General features: G+C 33.7%; 1 protein-coding gene across 1 annotated transcript in view; it reads right to left on the bottom strand.

The window, feature by feature from the left end:
- Positions 1 to 6: 6 nt before the first annotated feature.
- Positions 7 to 25881, bottom strand: part of egfem1 (EGF-like and EMI domain containing 1) — a 74430-nt gene continuing 48555 nt past the window's right edge. The window contains exons 21-32 of the mRNA XM_073817800.1: positions 23496 to 23624; positions 20518 to 20646; positions 19987 to 20115; positions 15786 to 15917; positions 15086 to 15214; positions 14041 to 14169; positions 10149 to 10277; positions 8763 to 8891; positions 8527 to 8655; positions 6627 to 6752; positions 6416 to 6544; positions 7 to 510 (exon numbers count right to left, since the gene is read on the bottom strand). Of these exons, the coding sequence (XP_073673901.1) occupies positions 446 to 510; positions 6416 to 6544; positions 6627 to 6752; positions 8527 to 8655; positions 8763 to 8891; positions 10149 to 10277; positions 14041 to 14169; positions 15086 to 15214; positions 15786 to 15917; positions 19987 to 20115; positions 20518 to 20646; positions 23496 to 23624 (1484 nt within the window). The 3' untranslated portion in view covers positions 7 to 445. The remainder of the gene's footprint in view (positions 511 to 6415; positions 6545 to 6626; positions 6753 to 8526; positions 8656 to 8762; positions 8892 to 10148; positions 10278 to 14040; positions 14170 to 15085; positions 15215 to 15785; positions 15918 to 19986; positions 20116 to 20517; positions 20647 to 23495; positions 23625 to 25881) is intronic.

Genomic DNA, 25881 nt, shown 5'->3' on the forward strand with positions numbered 1-25881 from the left:
TGTGGCTCGGTGGGCGTTTGGCTGATCGGATGGTTTAGTTTGACTGTCTGATGTGGGACTAGCGAGTTTATGCACAAACAGAGCTTACAAAATGAGCGTTTTAAGTCACATCGAACTAGTCCATCAAGTTGTGTGTGTGATGTTGACATTAAACATTCGTTCATAGCCACAATGTGTCCCTCCACCATAGATATATATACTCACACGCTCATTGACAGCCTGTCAGTGGTCTTGTGTGCATCCAGAGGGGATGTTTGTGTGTGTCTTGTGTTTTTCGGCATTGCTTCCTCGTACTAATTCTCCTGTGGCTTGCTCGTCTGGGGGAAAAACCCATAATAACAAGTCACATACATCCTCACACACTCAGTCACCCTTGCCACTCGCCTTCTGCTGGGGATGTCTGGAAAAAAGTCATGTGTGTGTGTTTGGGGACTCTGTATCAGGACTAGGAGTGAGAAACACGCCGTCGCCTCTTTTGTAATTTGGAAGACACGTGATTTACAGAAACACCTGAGAGAGAAACAGAGAAAGAGACATTATTGCAACATGTATTGACTTGTTTTTCATTGCTGTTTTTTAAGTTACAAGAAGATATGCAAATATAGTTTATATTGTGAATATAGTCATGGCTGAAGGCACTAAATGCACAATATCAGCCATGATAATTTTCATAAAATAGAATTATTGTGAATAATAATAAAAAAAAAATAATATATATATATATATATATATATATATATATATATATATATATATATATATATATATATATATATATATATATATATATATATATATATATATATATATAAATATGCAGCACAAAAAAAAACCAAAAACATTTGATTGAATATATGGAAAATGCCGACAGAATTACAGAATTTTCTGTATAACGTGGAATGTGATGGAATTTTTGGATGAATAAATCAAAAGTATGTCTGTAGACTTAAATAAAAATGCTGTATGAACTAGTGTATGTGAATATTAAACTACAAAAAGTTAATTTAAATATGAATCCTGCATGTCTCTGTGAGAATGAATGGCGCAGATGTGCGGTTTTGTTAACTATACACATAATTTCAGCCTCTGCTGTCTCAGTATATGAGGACATAAACACATATTCTGAGTCACTTAATGAGCATTTTACTGAAACTGAAAAGTCTTCACGGCAATCCGTCAAAAAAAGTTTGGTTTAACTTGAAGAAATTGTGACAGAAATATATATTTTGTTGTAATAAAAATAATTAAGTTTTATTTTGAAGGAATAATTAATTAATTTATAATAATAATAATTAATAATTTAAAAAAATAATTAATTATATATTCTTTGATTATTAAAATGTTATTTAATCATTAATACAAAAAAATAAAATGGGAAAAAATGGAATCCAGAAAATTTTCAAATGACAAAAAATAAATTTGGGAAAAAAATAAAATAGAATTTGGGGAAAAAAAATAAAATGTATTTTATAGGTCCCTACTAATGTATTTTTTGTTAAATTGCTGTTAAATTGTATAATATTGATTTTAATTAATTATACATGTTTTTTGATTTTTAAAATATTACTTAACTATTAATACAGAAAAATTAAAATGGAAAAAAAGGGAAAAAATTTGGGAAAAAAAAATCAAATGTATTTCATAGGGCTTTACAAGTGTAATTTTTGTTAAATTGTTGTTAAATTGTATAATATTAATGATTTTAATAAGTTTTTTTTTATAACTAAAATGTTATTTAACCTGACATATACAAAATACATAGCCCAGAAAAATTTAAATAGGAAAAAAAGTAAAAAAAAAAAAAAAGAAAAATAGTGACAAATGATGGAAATGGAAAAACTTAATTTGGAAAAAAATATAATGGAATTAAGAAAAATATATAATGTTTATCATAGGGCGCTACAAATGTAATTTTGGTTAAATTGTTGTCAAATTGTATAATACTAATAATTTTAAAATGGAATGGAATAATTAAAAAATGGAATCCAGAAAATGGAAATTCAAATCCAGGTTTTTAAATTAAAAAAATGAATTTGGAAAAAAATAAAATGGAATTTAGAAAAAAAAAATAATGGATTTCACAGGGCCCTACAAATGTATTTTTTTGTTAGATTGTATACTATTAATGATTTTAATTAATTATCCATGTTTTTTTATTACTAAATGTTGTTTAACCATTAATACATAGTTTTAAATTTAAATGGAAAAAACTGAATTTGTAAAAAAATTAATTACATTTCATAGGGCCCTAAACATTCTTCTGTGTACTGCATTATAAAATGTACACAGCTTAAATCCCCCATTTCATACATCATAGTTGAAATGAGAAATGTGAGGGATAAATTAATAAGTATATTGCGCAAAATAAATCATGTATAAATAAAGGATATGTGGTAACACTTTACAATAAGGTTCATTAGTTAACATTAGTTAACCATATTAGTTAACATGAACTAATAAATTAATAAGTATATTGCGCAAAATAAATCATGTATAAATAAAGGATATGTGGTAACACTTTACAATAAGGTTCATTAGTTAACATTAGTTAACCATATTAGTTAACATGAACTAATAATGAACTGGACTTATACAGCATTTATTAATCTTTGTTAATGTTAATTTCAACATTTACTAATACATTATTAAAATTTTGTTAACATTAGTTAATGCAGTGTGAACTAACATGAACAAACAATGAACAACTGTATTTCCGTTTACTAACATTAATAAAGATTAGTAAATACATTAACAAATGTATTGCTCATGGTTAGTTCATGTTAGTTAATACATTAACTAATGTTTAACTAATGAACCTTATTGTAAAGTGTTACCGGATATGTTAATGATAAATAAATATGTTTGTACATAAATAAATGAATAATGAGTGAAGAAAAGTGAGAATATGTGAATGATAAATATGTATACTGTGCATAATTGAATAAATAAATAAATGATGATAAATAAGTGATTCTATATTCATTTCCATTCAATTTAATCATAAATGTAGTTATTCATTTGCTAATGTGTTCATTAAATTAGTAGTATATTAATATATTAAATGTATTTACTATTACATTTATTTATTGTAGTATTCATACATGAATATGTACCATATTCATTAGATTCTGTATTTTTAATTTCCTGCTTCAATAAGTAAGGGTGGCTGATCGATCACAGATTGTGCAGTTCCTATGTGTACTATAAAATAAGTGCAATAAAAAAGTGATATAAGAAAGTTAAGATGAGAACAAAATAAGATGTGAAATGTGAAAGAACTATTTGTTTTTTATGGGGATGTACAGGTTTAGAGATTGTGTGGATGGACCACATACAGTAACCCCACTGTGACACGCTCGCACACACTGTCATACACTCACTCACAAAGCTCACATACACGTTGTGAAGAGTCCTGCTGTGATTCACTTAAAATAACTGTCAGAGAGAGGCGCCGTTACACAGACAGACAGGAGGCCCTTAGCGGCTCGGAGTCCATCACACACACGCACACTGCGGCTGACACGAACGCTGTCACACACACTCTCACTAACGCTTTGAGCTCAAACGCCGGGGTTTGTGTTGTGACTGACATGAATAAAGAGAGAACTTGAATTTAGGGAAAGAAAGATGTTGAGATGGTGGGAGATAAAAGAAAGAGAAAGAAACAGCATGAGCGGTTTGAGTTTGAGGCCTGACTCTCACACACTCCATACACTTGGACTGTTTTTATTTACAGCTAGTTGTTGTATATTAGCACTACAGATTAAGCCAAACCATAACTCTATTTTTTTTTTTCTTCTCATTTTCGAGCAAAAAAAAATTATTATTGAAGTACTTTATTATTATTAACATTTGGGCCAAGGTGCATGATTAATTGCATTAATTAATTATATATTAATTAATAATAAACTGTATTATTATTATAATTATACACTACTTCTTTATTTATTTATTTATTATCAAATCAAAGTAACATTTCTGGGGACAGTTTTTAGAATAAAAATATAATTTATTTAAATATTTAAACTGAATACATGACTAGAAATTAAAAATTTACATATGGACTAAAGAGCATGATTAGTTGCATTAATAAATTATATTATTATTATTGTTATTACAATTATTATTATTTATATACACAACTTTATTTATTTATTAAATTAACATGTTAAATTAACAGCCCTAATTTTTAAATTGAATGATGCTTTATTAGATTTAGCTAACATCTGGACATCTTTAAATATTATATAAACTAAATATATAAATATTATTTTCTATCAATTTCAGAATGAGAAATTATGTATTAATTACTAAGGGGCATAATTGCATTATTATATATAGTAATATGCATCTATGTATTATTGTTATTGTTATTATTATTATTATTATTTATGGTCTATTAATTTAATTTAATTAACATGTCAAATCAAATCAGTTATTTTTTAGAGTTAATTATATATTTCATTTCATTTAGCTAACTTCTAGTGACAATTTTAGAATAAAAATATTTCAATATTTCTATCAATTGCAGAATGATAAATTATGAAATTATTTATTAATTACTAAGGGACATAATTGTATTAATTTATGTATTATTATTAGGGCTGTCCCCGAATAGTCGAAGATTCGATGCATCGATATGCGGAGCCTGATTCGACCACCGATCTCACAGTCGAATCTTCGCGGGTGAAACGAGCATCATACCATTTTGCCAATATGGGGGTGCTCAATGTCTAATTGCACACAGAACTACTGGTTTTGTACGGTTATATTAAGTTATATACAGCCTTTGATTATGATAATGCAGTAAAAACAAAAGTGAAAAGAAAGAAGCGTTCAATAAATATTTTTAACGTGTTTGTGAATAAATCCAACCACCCCTGTGACTAATTTAATTTTCACTTTCCCTGATGCATGACGAGATGAGGACCATCTTGACGGCAGGGATGGCGGCGATCACACCGAACGCGTTTTTGCAGTTGGAGGCGCCTCTTTTGAATGGTTTTCTGTTGGCAGTGAGCGTTCTGCACGCTGTTTATGCGCCCCGGCGCCTCGCGTTTTGCAGGAGCGCTCTGAGTCTGAGCGCCTGAAGTTGAAAAAAAAAATCAACTCTGAGCGGAAAAACGCCCAACGTCATACGCGTTCTTTTCCATTGTCCAATCGAATGAATGGAGAGGCGGGCCTTCTGTTGTGATGGCGAATGTTTACCGTTGCTTAAAAAGTCCGGAGACTCCAAGAAATGGAGGAGAAACCTTTGGTGTCTATCGTGGGTAACCCGGAGCTGTATTATTTAGGGTTTCTGCTAATATGACAGTTTACTTAACAGCAAAAAACTAAGATTTTAGAGCGCTCGCGCTATAATCCTTTGAATTGACTGACAGGACAGCTGTTTTGGTCGTTGCTTAGCAACATAAAAAAACCGCAGCACACTGCTCTTTCATTAAAAGTCACCAAAAAAGGCAGTGCTGTGCGCCTCGCGTTTTTAGAACTAAAATACGCGTTCTGTGTTTTTATTTAAACCTAAATAAGTTTGTCTGTCAGTTGGCAGGCAGTTTTGGTCGCTTATAAAATAAAATAAAAATAGTTTTACCCTCCTGCTGACTATAGTGTCGTGCCCCTCCCAACCCATTCACACACGCACATAAGCCTAGATGATTCGACTATCGGTCGACTATAGAAAGATTCGAAAATTCTGATTCGACTATGAAAATACATAGTCGGGGACAGCCCTAATTATTATACATATTATATATTATTATATGTATCATTATCATTTATGGTTCATTAATTATTTAATTAACATGTCAAATCAATTATTATTTTTGGAGAACTATTTTCTTTTAGAGTTAATTATATTTCATCAAATTTAAATAACTTCTGGGGGAAATTTCAGAATAATATTATATTATTTATAATTATATTACATTATAATTATATTAATATTACTATATTATAATAATATTATTATTTATTTCAATATTTTTCCCAATTGCACGATGATAAATTGAGAATTAATTATTATAAGTTATGGTCCATTAATTATTGAATTAAGATGACAGAACTAATTTTTTTTTAACTAATTATATTTTCATCACATAACTTTTGGAAACAATTTTAGAATAAAAATATTTATTTTATTTCAATATTCAATATTCAATATTTATTTTATTTCAATATCTATCAATTGCAGTATGAGAAATTATGAAACAATTTATTAATTACTAAGGAACATAGTATTAATTTATAAAATAATTTATATAATAATGCATCTATGTATTATTTTTATTATTATTATCAATACTTCTTTAATTATTGAATTAATATGTCAAATCAATTATTTTTTAGAGTATATTTCATCACATTCAGCTAACTTCTGGGGACAATTTTGTAAACCCACACACATACAAACGCTCACCTTCCTCACAGGTGGGTCCCAGCCAGGTGAGAGGACATGAACAGTGACCTGTGCGCTGGTCACACTGGCCTCCGTGTGCACACTGACAAGGGTAAGAACAGCCTGGACCATAAAACCTGCTGTCACAAACTGAGAAAGAGAAGATGAAGGTTTAAGTTTGAAGCAAAGTTTATGAGAGTTAGCGTAAGATGTTTAAGGTGTGTGTCTGTACCATTCTCGCAGCGTTTTCCTGTCTTTCCGGATGGACAGAGACACTGTCCAGTGGTTGGATCACAGGGTGCTCCATCGCACTCACAGAGTTCTGCACAATCACGTCCAAAACGCCCAGCGTCACAACCTGTTACAAGATTTTCACAGAATAATGACACAATTGCAATTTTGTATGGGTTCATATGACATATAGTTTTACGATACTTTCATAGCGGTTTTCATTTATTATTAATTATATTGAGAAAAGTCACCAAAACAAAAATTCATCTTTGTGTTCCACTTAAAGGGATAGTTCATCAAAAATGAAAATTACCCCATGATTTAATCACTCTAAAGCCATCCTAAGTGTATATGACTTCATTCTTTTTGACGATTACAGTCGTAGTTATATTAAAAAATGCCCTGGTTCTTAAAAGCTTTACAATGGCAGTGAATGGGTGTTGAGATTTTAAAGCCCAAAAACTGCATCCACCCATCATAAAAGTGATCCACATGGCTCTGGGGGGTTAATAAAGGCTTAGTGAAATGAATGTAGGAAGTAGGGGTAACGTAAGCTCCGGTGACGAATGCGTAATCACAGAAGAGAGAGCAAAACAAAACACCGGTCATGAATTAGAAGTACATAACAATGATTTGTAAAGAAAAATGTCTGAGGGTTTCTACATAAGCCAAGAGGTTTTCCTTTGCTGTAAACAAAACATTGTTCTCACAAGACTAGCATATTCTCACCGGAGTTTGCTCTACACATTTGTCCTACGTCATCCGCTGTAACACCACTCTCTCGTAAATATGTCTATATGTCAGTTAGTGGAAGCTAGAGATTATGGTTTATACGGTTTTAAATATGGATATTTTTCTTACACAAATGCATCGATTCACTTCATACATCAAGTCTTCACTGCTTTCCTAGCAATAAGAAGAGGAGAAATTAATGGGAAGAGGCCTGTGGACGAATAAAATTTCCGAAAGACCCGCATCTTTGTTTTCTCCACTTTAGCCCTGGTGCCTTTTAGACTACAGCTACTGAAAGAGCTTACAGGTGGCGATGGGTATAAGCGTTGGCTTAAAGCAAATGATGCACCATCGATTTTTCACTAAAAGGAGTCTAAACGTCACCGGATATTGAGTGAAATCCATGCTGAGAAACTCTTTCAGTGGCTGTGACGTCATGACAAGCATCGGCATGTTTACATCCTGCCAGGATGGTATCTAGCATTTCTTGTCTCTGCCATTTGTAAGCTCTTTCAGTAGCTGTGCTCTACTAAAAGGCTCAAATGCACCAGGGCTGAAGTGGAGAGAACAAAGACGCGGGTCATTCGTAAGTTTTATTCGTCCACAGGCATTTTCCCATCCTTTTCCCTCTTCTTATTGCTAGGGTACCTAGATAAGCCAAGAGGAGACTGGTTTTCCTTTGCTGTAAACAAAAATTTGTTCTCGCAAGACTAGCGTATTCTCACCGGAGTTTACACATTTGTCCTACCTCATCTGCTGGAACACCACTCTCTCTAAATATGTGTATATGTCAGTTAGTGGAAGCTAGAGATTATGGTTTATAAAGTTTTAAATATGTATATTTTTCTTACACAAATGCATCGATTCACTTCAGAAGGCCTTTATTAACCCCCTGGAGCCATGTGGAGTACTTTTTATGAAGTTTTTCAAAATCTCAACACTCATTCATTACCATTATAAAGCTTGGAAGAGCCAGGACATTTTTTAATATAACACTGATTGTATTCGTCTGAAAGAAGATTCATATACACCTAGGATGGCTTCAGGGTGAGTAAACCATAAGGTAATTTTCATTTTTGGGTGAACTATACCTTTATTCAAGTAAGTCTTATATTACTGCCATAATTCTCAGTTATAGCTGATGTTGTTTTAAAGTTGAGATGACTTACGCATTTCACACTGGTCACCTTGGTATCCTGGAGGACACACGCACTGTCCGGTCACGTGATCACACAGGTGCCTGTGTTTACAATCACATGATTGAGCACAGAGCTCACCGAAAAAGCCAGCAGGGCATCCTGAGATATAGAACCATTTCATATCATTCAATATTAGATTTCTCTTTCAAAATCATAGTGCAGAAAAAACGACTTATTTTAAATGTAAAGATAAGTCTGCCACTCACGGTGTTGGCAGGCGGGACCATAGTATCCAGACGGACAAGAGCAGCATCCCGTAAAGCGATCGCATGTACCGTTATTCTGACACACACACTCCTGCTCACAGTTCACACCGTAGTGACCTGGGACACAAACTATCACACACACCAAAATATTCAGATGAATTAATCATCCTGTGACCAAAATTAAATTCATAATGAATTTAAAACAAACCCCCCGGGTATTATGACTTGTATGGTTTAATATAACATAAATGAGGTATCTTATTAAAATATGTAGTAGAAAACCCATTAAAGATTTATGTTATTTAAAAAATTCACATAGTTTTATTATATGATTTTGATGATGTGAAATGTTGTACTTGGTGAGCTTACTGGCACTACCTGTTGCTATTTTAACCACAACAACACTCAAACTCGGAAAATAAAATACTGAGATGATGCCACATTGTGCGGCTTTTGATTGTAATTTCCTGTCAAAGGGGCAACAAGAGAAGCAATGTAAGTCTTCACTGCAATAAGCAATAAGCAACTCCTAGGAATAAGAAGAGGAGAAAAGGATAGGAAGATGCCTGTGGACAAATAAAACTGCATAAAGACCCGCATCTCTCCACTTTAGCCCTGGTGCCTTTGAGGCTTTTACTAGACTACAGCTACTGAAAGAACTTACAGGTGGCGATGGGTATAAACATAGGCTTTTTCACTAAAAGGAGTCTAAACATCCCCGGATATCATGTGAAATCTACGCTGAGAAACTACTTCAGTGGCCGCGGCGTCATGACAAGTGTCAGAATGTTTACATCCTGCCAGGATGGCATCTAGCGTTTCTTGTCTCTGCCATTTGTAAGCTCTTTCAGTAGCTGTGCTCTACTAAAAGCCTCAAAGGCATCAGGGCTGAAGTGAAGAGAACAAAGACACAGGTCTTTCGGAAATTTTATTTGTCCATAGGCATCTTTCCATTCTTTTCCCCTCTTCTTATTGCTAGGAAAGCAGTGACGAATTAGATCACTTCTCTTGTTGCTCTTCGACTGAAAATAACAAACAAAAGGCAGCACAATGTGGCATTGTATAAGTATTTTATTTTCTGAGTTTTGCGGTAAAAAGAGCAGGTAGCACCAGTAGCTCACCGAGTACAACCATTTGATGTCATAGTCCAAAATGTGTATAAAACAATGTGAATTTTTTAAATAACATAAATCTTTTTTGGGTTTTCTACTACATATTTCAGTAAGAGACATAATTTACCTTATATTAAGCCATACAAGTCTTAATACCCGGGATTCTTTTTAAAGTACTCAAAAGTATTAGTTTAATTTCTGGCTATGCTTGAATGGAAGTCATTACAGTTAAGTCTTCTTCGGTACAAAATTGTGAATTTGTGGTATTGTTTACCTTTTTCACAGTGTTGCCCCGTCCAGCCCAGTCCGCATCTACATGTCCCATTCACAGGATCACACATACCTCCATTCGCACACGTACAGAAACTCCGACATTGCGCTCCATAGCGCCCCCTAGGGCATACTGCACAGAGGAAAACTTTGCATTTAACAGCAATAATTTGTCATAACGCAAATGCTTAATATCTGTGCATAAATATGAGAGGTGTTGTTTTGTTTCATCATGTAGCAATTCACCCAGGTTGTGGAAACAATTGAATGTCTTGGCTGTATCTCTGTGTTTCAGCAAGGCGCATGGATCTGTCTTCAATTTGGACCACATGAGGATGGTTTACCAAGCACTGATTAATCCTCATCCAGCACTAAATTATACTGTCAACACTTAATTTCCACTGGATATCTCATTTTAGCCTGAAACCATACTTATTCTATACAGGGGGAAAAAAAAGTTGTGGCTTGGTGAGCTTAGTGAATTTATTTATTTTTATCCGGGGCTACAGTGTATGACCGAAAAAATGTACAACAGTTCATGTTCATAAGTTAAGAAAAGCCCTATTTGAACAGGACCAATCTTTTGAATGGTACATTTGTTTCATGGGAACACACAACCGAAACCAAAAATTCTTCAGACACCAGATATAATGTTTGATATTTTTTATAATGTTTGATTATTTATACAAATTATTACCAAACATTATTCAAACACTTTGACCTGACCATGTTTTGCTTAAGGGTTTTTCTTTAATTGCTAATGCAACCTTTTTACACCACAGACTAAACTAAATTAAGCATTGCTTGGTAATTGGTCAACAAACCGTTCTATCAAAGTTATCTGACATTATCAAGATGAATTTGTTCTGACAGTTTAACTCAGAGTTCTTCTCATATTTTATTACCATTTCCTAAACTATTGTGATAATGTAAGAAATGTTGAAGGCATCTGAATAAATTTGGGCTTGTATTTATATATATTTAATTTATATGTATTTATATATTTAAATTAATTGATATATTTGTATATTTTCTATTTGAATATATTTTAAAAAGCTGAAATTTCAGAAGTATTATCACATTGAAAACAGTTGCTAAATATTTTTGTGTAAACTATGATGCATTTTTAGAATTCTTGAATGATGAAGTTTAAAAGAAAATAATTTAATTGAAATATAAATAGAATGTATAATATTATTTAAAAAATCTTCACTGTAAATATTGTTTATTGTACTTTTAAATACATTTGATTATTTTTTAATGTTTTATTATTATTTTTTATAACAATTATTTAGCATTTTGTGAATTTAATGCTTTTTCTCGTTTACTTCAACCTGTCAAATATAATTCATTACTGCTTGGTGCACCTTTGTTACGGATTTATACCTTTTGCCAACTTTCTGGGTCAAATACAGTTCATTAATTTATTCCATTAATCATATACATAAAACTGCATCACATATTTCACATCCAGACAACATAAACTATACAGAGATCCCAAATCCCGTCCAAATGAGTGCTTGAAATCACGTTAATTCTATGCTAGTAATTGTTAATCCATCCAAAAAGTCATTAAGATGGTGCTGTTTTTCAGCTCAAGATGTGTGTTCATTGTTATACTGTACCAGGACAAACATTCAGCAGACTTTCCCTCAAGCCAAACACCTCATTGTTTTATCTCTTAACTATGTCCTGCTCCAGACGGAAACTTCCAGTAACAACAAGAGCACAGATGGCATTATTTTCAAATAAACTCTGAATTTCTCAATTACTACAATTAGCACAGCCCCTCTCATCCCTCAAAATGCATTTAAAGAGCTAGCCACACATGCGATCGCTCGATCACAAACAGCCACACACACGTGCACAAACACACACACGCCGCACACAAGTTTACTTAAGCTCTAGATCATTAGTGCAATGGCAAAGTGGGTCCGATTTGGCAGCGCAGCAAAAGAGCAATCATGTTTCTTTGGGTAATTTAGATTGGGAAAACAATAAGCCAATCGCTTTGATTCGCTTGCTTATTTATTTGTTTCCTCGCCAGCAGATCCGCCGACACGGAACATAGAGAACCAGCTACTTATAGTCGTCTGTAAACATTAAACATGGGGAACGTAAGCAGTGGCACGTCTGCGAGACGCTCCTAGGCCGGCGTTTTCGAGGAGGCTAAGAAAATCCCTCCTGGAAAGTCCCGTTTCATTCCCACTGATGAGTGATGAAACACGAAGATTAGGAATCTGATCTCTCGCTTCTGTTCTTCAGGAAAAGGGCCGCTGCGATCAAATTCCCTCACGCAGGAAACTGGAGAAATTTGTTAACTAAATATTGTAAATAAGCCCTGGGAGAGAATCGGGACGAGGGTAAATAGCCCCTTCAAGTGGAGGACTGCGAGACGCGATGTATTTCGATGTTGTTTTGATTATGAAGTCATAGTAACACTTATGGTTTTCACAACCTAACAAGATGAAGATGTGAATGTTGTATATTTGGGAGGGAGGGACCATGGATGGGTAAAGACAAAAAAAGAATTAATTAATAGCTGAGGTTGGAAAAGTTGGCAAGATAAGTGGGAAAAAACAAATAAGAGGAAGGAAAAGAAAAAGCGTAATAGCACAGTTATTCACAATGTTGTTATTTTGTTAACTGTAACTATTTTTTCATTATTTGGAATTAAGGTGAAATAAAACAAAGTAAGTTATAAAAAATAAATTAAAACTAAATAGGAAAAAAACTAAAAATAGTGTAATTCAAATAATATATATAAATAACTATGGATGTAACAATATCAAAATAATACAATACAATAATATCTCAACATGAAGTCCATGGTAAGATATTTATTGCAATATTTAAAAAAGAAAAAAGAAAAATGAAGACTTGGAAAAAATTAACATTTTGTACATTTTAGACAAAAAAAAAAAAAGAAAACTTAAAAAAAAATCAGTGAATTGACTTGTACCTGAACTTTTAAGGGCACTCAACCCTCTTTTTATTTGTGGTATACTATCCCAGTCTAAAATACATTCACACTGGTGTTTTAAGAAGCCAAACAAATTAGAATATAATAATAATAATAATATTAATAATAACAACAATTTCATATTATTGTTATTCCTACGACAGTAATAGCCATATATTTTTTTAAAATTGCACTGTTAAATAAATGAAAATGAATATTTCATAACTATATTATTTTTGCTTTACACTACAGTAGGAAAATACTTTTTTCCTAATTTCGAATTTTGACTGCAGTAATGTTACCCATTTAAACTGCTAGCGGTCAGCACTATACTGCACTTTCAAGCTTTTATTTGAACAGAAATGGCAGTATAGAGCTTTTATTTAGACTGAAAATTTCAGCTTCAATGAAAAAAGGCTTACAAAAATGAATCTCACTACAAATCTAGTGAAATGCTGTAAAAATCTGCTGTGAAAATAAAGCGTAACTAGTGGCCATTGCATTCCCAAATGCATGCTAAACTCACAGCACATGCAATAAACAAATTCACTGCATTTACTGTGAACTGAGCCGTTCTGAGGCGCAGAAAACACCAGATCACAAGCTGATCACCTGAACTGCGTGCTTCGCTTTGAAACTCACAGCAAAAACGGGCTTGATGAAGGGATTAAGCCATTTTGTGCTTTCGGTTTTAGTTTGTTTGAAAGATACTATACCAAAGCATAATGGCCCAAAACACAACTTTAAAGACCTTTCATGTTAGAATAAGAAATTTAAAGTTATTTTAAAAACTACATTTTTTGCCCAGAAGACCTATTGTTTCATATCATCATGTGATCACGATGATATCGAGACAGTTTTGCTATCGTGATACCACGATATTGATAATACCGTTACATGCCTATAAATAATACTAAAATAACCTAAAACATACCTTGTTCACAGGAAGGTCCCGTTCTACCAGGGGCGCAGGTACACCTCCCAGTCTTTGGATGGCACTGTCCTCCCTTCCCACACAAACACACCTGAGCACAGTCTCTCCCATAGTGACCCGTAGGACAACCTGAGAGAAAAAGACAGAAAAAGACAAATGTTATTAGCTAGAAATGCAGAATGCAACAGCAGTCTCCATATGCATTTTTTATACTTTTTTGAGATGCTGAAAAGCAGCAAAATACAACAATGTCTGTCTGATGTGTGTGTTAACTAGGGATGAAATGCATTATCAATATTGTGGTATCGCTCTAACAAAACTCGATATCATAAAACAAAATGGTCTTCTGGGCCAAAAATGTAGATTAAAAAAATATATTTAAACTTCTTAATCTAACATAAAAGGTCTTGAAAGTTGTGTTTTGGCCAATTCTGCTTTGACACGGAATCTGTCGAGAACTAAAAACCTAAAACACAATATGGCCTAATCCGAGCGATCAGCTTGTGATCCAGTGTTTTCTGCGCCTCAGAAAGGCTCAGTTCACAGTGAATGCAGTGAACACTTTTATTGCACGTGCTGTGAGTTTAGTGCTGGTCTGGGAACACAACGGCCACCAGTTATGCTTTATTTTGGCGGCAGATGATTACAGCATTTCACTAGATTTGTAGTGAGATGTTTTTTCATTGAAGCTGGAGTTTTCCATCAAAATAAAAGCTCTACTGCCGTTTCTGTCAAAATAAAAACTTAAAAGTGTAGTACCCTTTAAAGTTCAGGTACAAGTCAATTCACTGATGTTTTTTTGACTTAAGTTTTCCTAGTTAAGAACATGGGTTGGAGCTCTTAATTCTGAACTCTCAAAGTGCATTAGATAGAAGAATTTAACTTTAATTTTTTTTTTTCCAAGCCTTCATTAAAAAAAAAACTATAATAAATAGCGTATTGTAGACTTCATATTGAGGTATTATCATAAAGTGAGATATTAGTGTTTACATATGCCAACAATTAACATGGCTGATTGATTATTGATTAATTATCAGGATCTTACTAGTGCTGCAGTTGGGTCCCAAGTATCCTGGCTGACAGACGCAAGAGCCAGTCCTGAAGTCACATTGGCCTCCATTGGCACATCTACACCTCTTCTTACAGTAGGGGCCATAGGTGCCCTCTCGACATCCTGTGATAAATCGTACACATTTTAGTACATTTATAAAGCAATGCATAAATATATAAATTGTACTACCTAACATAAAGATACACTACTGTTCAAAAGTTTGAAGTCTGTAAAATTTGCTAAAAAAAATGCTATACAGTAATATTGTAAAATATTATTACAATTTAAAATAGCCGTTTTCTATCTGAATATATTTTAAAATGCAATTTATTTTTTGTGATGCAAAGCTGAATTTTCAGCTTCATTATTCCAGTTTTTAGTGTCAGAAATCATTCAATATGTGGACTGGTGTTCAAGAAACATTTTTTATTATTATCAATGCTGTAAATAGTTGTGCAGCTTAATATTTTTGTAGAAACTGTGATACAATTGTTTCAGTATTCTTTGAAAATAGAGCATTTTTTAAATAGAAAACTTCTGAAACATTATAAATGTCTCTAATTTCACATTTGATCAATTAAATGGATCCTTCCTTCATAAAAGTATTGGTTTCTTACAAAAAATTATTTGACCTCAAACTTGACTGAACAACTTTATTAGGTCAAACAGTTGAGATGTTCAGAATATGTCTTACTGAGGTGACAACGGTTGCCATAATAACCAGGTAGACAGGTGCATTTCCCAGTGACGTGGTGACAGCTGTACTGATCTCCAGAACATGTGCACATCTGAGAACAGTTTAGGCCGAACCTGCCCTGAGGACACACTGAGAGAGAGAGAGAAAACATGAGAAAATGACACAATACATGCAGAGATGAGTTTAAAAACGTGTGTGGGTTTTCCATAAAATGTCAAGTCGTCTAGACACATTCCTGAAAAGGCATCAGGCCTCAGACAGGAAGGAGATATGATATGATAGGAAGGGGAGGCTAGACATTTTATTTAACGTCATTCAGACATGCTTACTTTCAAACATTTTCACATATGTCTGGAGAATCTGACAGAAACCAGGCCATATGAGTGTGATCTGGGTATGCATCCATTACATAGCACAAATCTATATCACACACACACATTCTGAAAAATGATTATACAGCTAAATATGAGACATGAGTGTATTCAGGGCTCAACAATATTAAGACATTTTCTACTGGCCTAGTCAGATCAGTGGTTTAGATTTTTACTCGCCCTACAAACGTCTTCACATGACCAGCTAGAAATGCAAAAAATAGTCATTTTTTGTATGTATATTTATTTGAATGTTTTTATGTTTTTATTACACATAATCAACTTTTTATTTACTGAACTGTTATATAAAATCACATTTAAACTCATGATATTCGAGACAAAATCAGCACTCATGTGAAATGGCTCATCATATGATATAAATATGAGACAAAAACTCATTCAGGGGCATTTTGCGCACCAATATCTTGAATTTTAGGGCATAACTGCATTCATGGAGTTGTTGCCCTGCATCATATTTGTCAACTATATGAAATATAAGATAATGTACAGGTCTGGGGGCGGGGTCAGTGCGTTCACTGCATTAAAATAATCTAATTGTATTGTTTTTTTATAACTAATAAATAAAGTAACGCGTTAACTACTTTTCACATATAAAAATGCTGCCAAAAATAAATACATTTTTCTTACTTATATAATACAGTGTATACACATGCATACAACACTACAGCACTCTAACATTTTCATCTTATCACAAAACGAATGTGCAAGTTTTCAAAACATAACAACACGTACGACAAATCAACAAACTAGCATGTAGTGAAAAAGCAGTACTAGCCCATCTGGAAAAGAGATAGGGCTGTCAACTGGACTCAGTGTCATCCTTATTGTTGATAAGAACACAAATCTGTGTATGTTCATGTATAAGAGAGAGAGAGTGTGAGAGTGTGTGTGTGAGTGTGTGTGAGTGTGTGTGTGTGTGTGTGTGTGTGTGTGTGTGTGTGTGTGTGTGTGTGTGTGTGTATTCACTCAACCGGCATGTGTAAGAGATAAGTTCAGTCTCCAGACTAAAAAGAATAATTAGACTGTTGTCATTAGCCGTGTCTACTGCAGTGTATATGTGTGTGTGTGTGTGTGTGTGTGTGTGTGTGTGTGTGTGTGTGTGTGTGTGTGTGTTCATGTCTGTTCCAGACTTCTTATCCTTACACAGACAAAAACAAAGCCTGCTGTTTGAGTTGGCCGCTCAGCGCTAACCTTTATCAGATGTCTCACATCCACAGAGAGAGAGAAAGAGAGAGTGAGAGGGGTGGGCGGGTGTTGACAGAGAGTCGGGGAGCAAAACCCCAGCGTGTGTAATGTAAAAATGATAGAGAGAGACACAGTGAGATGTGAGTTACAAGCGAAAGAAGGCTGTTTGTACATCTTTTTAGCGTATTCTAGAGTGATGAATGGAATGAAAGGTTGCTGTAAATTAAAAAATTAAGTCTTAAATTAAAAACGGATGTTAGTCTTTTCTTCCCTTTTGTTTTGATTAAGCTGCTCAGATGAATGGATGCATAAATGGACAGATCATTGATTCTTGAGTACTTTGACAAAACAAGCAACACAGCAACATATGGGATTAGGAGTATAATTCTCCTGCTTCTAATTTTTTTTCTCGCAAAATTTGTTTTAAATACTGGAAAATCTAGTACTCAGTAAATGAATTAGCTGAGACTACATGATTTCAAACTTATTTTTAGCACAGAAAGTCACTGCAATCATGGCCAAAACAATTTATATCATACTTGTATTAAATAAAGCAGTCATTTTTTAGTTGCTACAGTAATGAGACCTACTTGTTAAAGGAAATCTTTACAATTATTAAATTTCTTTACAATTTTTGACAGACTTTACAAATCATGGGTGTAACACAGAAACACAAAGAAATCAACAGTAAATAAGCACAATTTCATATATATATATATATATATACACATACACACACACACACACATATATATATATATATATATATATATATATATATACACATATACAGTACAGACCAAAAGTTTGGACGCACCTTCTCATTCAAAGAGTTTTCTTTATTTTCATGACTATGAAAATTGTAGATTCACACTGAAGGCATCAAAACTATGAATTGACACATGTGGAATTATATTTAACTCTAAAAAATATTTAATTCTATATATACTATATATATACTTATATACTTCTGCACAACACAACTGATGGTCCCAACCCCATTTATAAGGCAAAAAAATCCCACTTATTAAACCTGACAGGGCACACCTGTGAAGTGAAAACCATTTCAGGTGACTACCTCTTGAAGCTCATTAAGAGAATGCCAAGAGTGTGCAAAACAGTAATCAAAGCAAAAGGTGGCTACTTTGAAGAACCTAGAATATGACATATTTTCAGTTGTTTCACACTTTTTTGTTATGTATATAATTCCACATGTGTTAATTCATAGTTTTGATGCCTTCAGTGTGAATCTACAATTTTCATAGTCATGAAAATAAAGAAAACTGGTTCAAAGCTGTGTGTATATATATATATATATATATATATATATATATATATATATATATATGTGACCCTGGACCACAAAACCAGTCTTAAGTCGCTGGGGTATATTTGTAGCAATAGCCAAAAATACATTGCATGGGTCAAAATTTTTTATTTTTTTTTATGCCAAAATCATTAAGAAATTAAGTAAAGTTCATGTTCCATGAAGATTTTTTGTAAAATTCCTACTGTAAACATATCAAAATGTAATTTTTGATTTGTAATATGCATTGTTAAGAACCTAATTTGGACAACTTTAAAGGTGATTTTCTCAGTCTTTTCGATTTTTTTGCATCCTCAGATTTCTGATTTCAAATAGATGTATCTCAGCCAAATATTGTCCTATCCTAACAAACCATACATCAATGGAAAGCTTATTTATTGAGCTTTCATATGATGTATAAATCTCAGTTTTGTCAAATTTAACCTTTTGACTGGTTTTGTGGTCCAGGGTGTCATGATCTGGGCTGTGGGGCTTCCCTCAGCCACCTGAGGTCGCTGTTTTCCTTTTCCTGCACTGCACTTCTGATAGCATTCACCTGTCCTTGTCGTTATCACTGATTACACGCACACCTGTTCACAATCACTATCTGGACTATAAGAGATCCCACTACTCACTCCGCATTCATGTCTGCATTGTCTCGTGTCTTGTTTTGTGAATTTGTGTTCTTGAAATCCCTGGACTTTGATCGTGTTCTTGATTTTGTTATTTTGTGTTTCAGTTTATGTTCAGTTTGTGCCGTGTTGGCCTTTTGGTTTATGTTTATTTATTTGTTTATTATTAAATACTACTCACCCTGCATTTGGACCCAGACCTCTCCTTCTCTCACGTGACACAGGGTCATATATATATATATATATATATATATATATATATATATATATATATATATAGATAGATAGATAGATAAACAATATTTCTGAAGGATCATGTGACTGACTGAAGCAATGGCTGCTGAAAATTCAGCTTTGCTATCACAGGAATAAATTACATTCTAAAATATATTTAAACAGAAAGAAGTGTTTTAAATTGTAATAATATTTCAACTGTTTTTACTGCATTTTAGATTAAATAAATGCAGCCTTCGTCTTTCAAAAACATTTTTTTAAATCTTACCGACCTCAAACTTTTGAGTGGCAGTGTATATAAAATATTTATATTGTATCTGTTTAATATATTTTAGTTTATATGAAGTACTGAGTTACGGTTTTACAGGTGGTTTTAGAGGTAGAAAGTGTTGCTATTTTAAAAATGGTGTTGTGAATCAGTAGGATGAATGAAATGAGAGAGCTCTTACTCGTCTCACAGCTGTTCCCAGTGTACCCTGCAGGGCAGCCACATCTGCCCGTCACATGATCACAGGCCACGCCTTCTGGACAGATGCATCTTTGCTCGCAGTTCCTACCGAACCATCCAGATGCACAGGCTATACACACAACATACAGACAGTGAGAGAGAAAGCAGATGGATTGCGGAGTGAGCGTCCGGCGTTCACCCATGTGAACATTCCAGTGTGTAATGGAGACAGAATACAGTAATTTGTGTGATGACATGTGAATCGCTGCTATCAGTGCTTACAAACTCCTCACTATAAATCACCATAATCACTTACATCTTACTAACTACAGCCAAATAAAGCACTCTGACTGAGTCTGTGAGAGAGGGAGACAGATGTGTTTATGAGTATATAGGGTTTTTGGGTGGTGAAGCACATGTTTGTGTGTGTTTTATATAAGAAGAAAGGCTGTTTATGTCTAGATATTAAATACTAAAACTTGAGTATTTTAGATTTAAATGAGTGAGTGTTTGTGTGTGTATTTTTGCTCACTCTGTTGGCAGCTGGTTCCTGTCCACCCAGGTGTGCATCTGCACTGGCCACTCACCGGGTCACATGACCCTCCATTGTGGCAGTCGCATGACTGGCTGCAGTTTGGACCAAAAGTACCTGCCGGACAAGCTAGAACATGAACACATATTAGAACCAAACTTTTAAAAATCTAAATATGTAGTACTTTGCGCAAGGTTTTTGAGGATAAAACATTCCAGGATTTTTTCTCCACATAGTGGATTTCAATGGGGATTAACAGGTTGAAGGTCCAAATTGCAGTTTCAAAGGGCTCCACACAATCCCAGACGAAAAAATAAGGGTCTTATCTAGTGAAGTCCACTATGTGGAGAAAATTATCAAAAAAGTTTCATTCTGGAAATTAACTAATCTCTTAACATTTCTATTTGTATGAACTAACTAATAGTCTGTCACAAAACGTCATTCATTTATGTTCATTCAGATTCACATTTGATTGTAAATCAGCTACTGATCTGTTGTTCAAAAATTACAGGCTGTAGGATTGGTTTTTGAAAGTTTATTACAAAGCTGAATTTTCAGCTGCCATTGCTTCACAGTCTTCAGTGACACAAGATCCTTCAGAAATAATTGTTATATAATGATTTAGCGCCCAAAAATAAATTTTCATTATAAATATTGAAAACTGAATCTGAGGGTGCAAAAAAATCTAAATATTGAGAAAATCGCCTTTAAACTTTGTCCAAATTAGGTGCTTAGCAATGCATATTACTAATAAAACAAATTAAGTTCTGATACATTTACAGTAGGAAATTTACAAAATATCTTCATGGAACATCTTTACTTAATATCCTAATGATTTTTGGCATAAAAGAAAATTTTGACTTGACTCAATGTTGACTAGCCCAACCACACATGGATTTAGTGTAAATAAGCTCTGGCAACAAAAAATAGACCCTAAATAGTCGGGCTGGCCCCTAATAGTTGACTAACCGTTAGTCGACCAAAATTTTATTAGTCGCTTAGTCGCAGAAAAAAAAATCCATAAGAAGTGGCAAAGTCATGCAGTCCGTGACGGACAGATCATTAACGGCTGGTCTATGTGGTAATGTTGTACATCGGGCAGGACATCCAAACTCTCACCTATCATTCGTCAACCTCAAGAATGGCTTTTTATCTGAAAAATGTTTGTAGTAGTAACTCTACATGGCAGCTCAATCTAATGTTAATCTAGAAAAATGTGCGCTTTTCAAAAGTGGAAGCTGAAAAGCCTGACAGATGGAGGCACTGGTGTGGTCACTTGCTCTTAAAATACTCCGTCATTTTTACACATTATTTTACATAAGCACAATGTTTCGTTGTTATTCTGAGTGCAAACAAATAATCATAGAGTCTTTACAGATTTGAAAGATGTATTACTTTTATCTGTATGACCAAAAATGACAGAGTATTTATTTTGATAGGACAGATCAGAATTGACAGGAAGCGAAGTAGGAGAGAGATAGGGGGTGGGATCGGGAAAGGTCCTCGAGTCGGGATTTGAACACGGAAGTCACGGGAATCACTGGAAAATGTGCTGCCCACAAGGCTATCAGCCTCGGAATAACAACAAAACATTGAAAGCAAACACTTTCTCCCGTTTCGGTCTGTGTGAACTCCGAAACTCCATGTATACTTGCCTTACAGACATGAAAAATTTATCTATAGAGAGTGAAATGTCTACTTTTAAATGAACCAATTCGAATGGAAAAGAAATATTCCCAGACTATGTAATCTCTATGAAACATACAATGCATACAGGCACATCACTACTGCGGAGACGACGAGTCAGTGTCGCCGACTTCATATCTTAAGCTGAAAGCAAAGAAAGCGCTATTTTAACAATAAATTATTAAAATGTTAATGCAGTATCCTTTTTTCCCTGACACATTCAGAATTATTATATCTGCCTGTGCGCTTCGGCTATCTTTTTTTGTATGCGCTTGAGCACATTAGGCTATGTAGGCAATTAAAGGCTCATTAATATTATTTATATGGTTTATTAATAAATGTGTGACTATTAGTCGACTAGAAAAGGCCAGCCCTACTAAATATGCAAAAAAAAAAAAATTGTGACAAAGGTCTCCAGGCACCCAGGCTGAACAGTGTGGCACAAAATAACTCAGTATATGAGTGTGTAAAGTATAAAAAACCCAGATAACAAAAATGTGTTTTAACACACTTTATATGATGCCTGTAAGTGATTTAGATTTAGTCTGACTGCATTAACTTTAGCAGACATGCTACTGCAAAACAAAAAAAAGTATAAATGACAAAAAGCAGACGCAAATCAAAATAATGATTTAGGATTTGCACGCTTTAAAAAAAAAAGAGGCCTACAAAACAAATAACATCATTCGACTCCGGAGAGGTTTCATCACAGTCGAGATTGCCCTGCAAAACATGTCATGGGAAAGCCAGACGTAAAAATAAAACTTCTGAGAGAGGGATCTTTAACACAAACCTCACTTCATTAAAAAGAGAGGGAGAGTGAAAGCAGCAAGAGAGATAAATCTTTATTGGGCCCCTGATCTATTAAACTACTGACGGGAGATCGCATGAGAAGACGGATGGTACTAAACCAACGTGCCGCAGAGCTCTCTTTAAAAAGCGTCTTAGCCTAATAAAATACTGACAGATGCACAAACGGAATGCTCCTAAAAAGCATCCTTCCATGATAAACACAAACATACACCGATGAGATATGCCGATTAAAAACAAGGATGTGTTTAACCTTTCTGCAGCCCAGCAGGGGGCTTTACCCTCTCTTTATACGCACACAAACACATATCCTTTAAAAAAAAGTGCATCTGCTGTGTCTGCGAGGTGATAAACTGTCTAGGAGGCCTGTGTTTGGGAGAGCTGCTTTGAGAGATTGTTGGGTTATTTCTGTGTGAGGATGCGGCATTAAGCCGGAGATGAGCCTCCAATCACACCCCGTTTTAATGATGTGGGCGGCTTACCCAGAATGCAATGCGGCGGTGCCCAGCCGGGGGTGCAGCGGCAGACGCCTGTGATGTGGTGACACTGGGCCTCATTCCCGCACTGGCACATCTGCACACAGTCCTGCCCATAAAACCCAACAGGACATCCTACGGAGGAGAGAAGATTTGAGTCAGCAGCGTCTCTGTGTGTGCATTTTAACAAGCAGTACATCATTGGAAAGTCGCGAGAGCCAACTGGATGTCAGCATTCTAATTCGAATATAATTAGGTTTGTGTTTTACTAGTATCCGTGTGGACGTATTCATCTTTCATCCCTTCGTCCTGCTCATCTTTCTTTTCCATGTCTCATTACCTACTGAATGCTCAGTGTGTGAATTGCTATCATCAGCATTAATTGCGTGATCTCATTCGCCACATGTGCGGCACATCCTCACCACAACAAAGCCGACGTGTGTGTGTGTGAGGAAGACAGACAGACAGACATTTCTAGGAAACTAGAACACCTGCTGAGTCCACAGGTTCACTGTCTGGGTACAGAAATATGCCTCCTGTGCAAATATTCCCTGAACTCACATTTTTTCACTTAGATGCCAGGTTTTTCAACTCACAATTCATGCAAAACTCACATAAAAATGTAGTGCATCTGGCCAATAATGGTGTCGTATTAATGCTTGATGACAGTTTTTTCTGTCAGATATTTTGTCCATATAAAGCCCAGATTTTTCAAACACACTTCGTCCACAAAATCTAGTGGCTAAAATGTATATTTATTTATTTTTAAAATTAAAAAATAAAATAAAATACCTAACAAAAATAAGTCTGGCTTATGAATATTGGATTTTTTTTTTTTTTTTTTCATCTAAAGCCCAGCTTTTTCAAATCAGACTTCATGCACAACAAAATCTAATGGCTAAAATGTATATTTTTTTGTTTTAAAGGGGTGCTTATTAAAATAAAATAACATAAAATAGCTAACAAAAAAGGTTTGGCTTATAAATACTGATTTTTTTTTCCATATAAAGCCCAGCTTTTTCAAATCACCCTTTATGCACAACAAAATCTAGTCGCTAAAATGTATATGTGACCCTGGACCACAAAACCAGTCTTAAGTCGCTGGGGTATGTTTGTAGCAATAGCCAAAAATACATTGCATGGGTCAAAATTTTTGATTTTTCTTTTATGCCAAAAATCATTAAGAAATTAAGTAAAGTTCATGTTCCATGAAGATTTTTTGTAATATAAACATATCAAAATGTAATTTTTGATTTGTAATATGCATTGTTAAGAACCTAATTTGGAGAACTTTCAAGGTGATTTTCTCAGTCTTTTTGATTTTTTTGCATCCTCAGATTTCCGATATCAAATAAATGTATCTCGGCCAAATATTGTCCTATTCTAACAAACCATACATCAATAGAAAGCTTATTTATTGAGCTTTCATATGATGTATAAATCTCAGTTTTGACAAATTTAACCTTATGACTGGTTTTGTGGTCCAGGGTCTTGTTCTAAACTTATCTTGTTTTAAATGGTTGCTTATTAAAATAAAATAAAATAAAATAAAATAAATAGAATATTGGATATTATTTCCATCTAAAACCCAGCTTTAAAAAAAAAAAAAATCACACTTTGTGCACAACAAAATGTAGTGGCTAAGATATATATGTCTTGTTATAAAAGGTTGTGAAATAAAATAGCAAAAAAAAAAAAAAAACAGCTTATTTTTATTCATAAGCCCAGCTTTTTCAAATCACAACAAAAAATAATGGCTAAATTGTATACTTCTCGCTTGAAAGGGTTTCTTATTAAAAAAAAAAAAAAAAAAAATGTATACTTCTCGCTTTAAAGGGTTTCTTAATAAAATAAAATAAAAATATATACTTTCTGCTTCATAGGGCTGTTTATTAAAATAAAATAATATTTAATTAAATAAAAAATGTGTACTTTTTGCTTTAAAGGGTTGCTTTATTAAAATAAAATAAAAGGCTTATGAATATTGAATTATTTTTCTTCATATAAAGCCTAGCTTTTTCTTAATCACTCATGCGCAAAAAAAAATCTAATGGAAAATGTATACTTGCTTTAAAGGATTAATAAATTAAAAAAAAAAAAAAATAAATAATAAACTAAAATTACATATTTAGGCAACTAAAACACCGTCAAGACAAAAATAAATAAATAAAATTGACGATTGTGAAAAGAGAGTGTTAAACAGCAAAATAGGAACACAAATATATTTTAACATTAAGTAATTTTTTTTATTTTTAATTGGTGTTTTATATATATATATATATATATATATATATATATATAAAAATCAAAACTTCAGAAGTTTGCTTCCTTGGAACACATATGAGATTTAGTTTGGTTTTGTTTAAAAACATTGCCTTTGTTAGCGCAGCAT

This window comes from Garra rufa, chromosome 14 (assembly GCF_049309525.1).
Source record: "Garra rufa chromosome 14, GarRuf1.0, whole genome shotgun sequence".
Classification (NCBI taxonomy): Eukaryota; Metazoa; Chordata; class Actinopteri; order Cypriniformes; family Cyprinidae; genus Garra; species Garra rufa.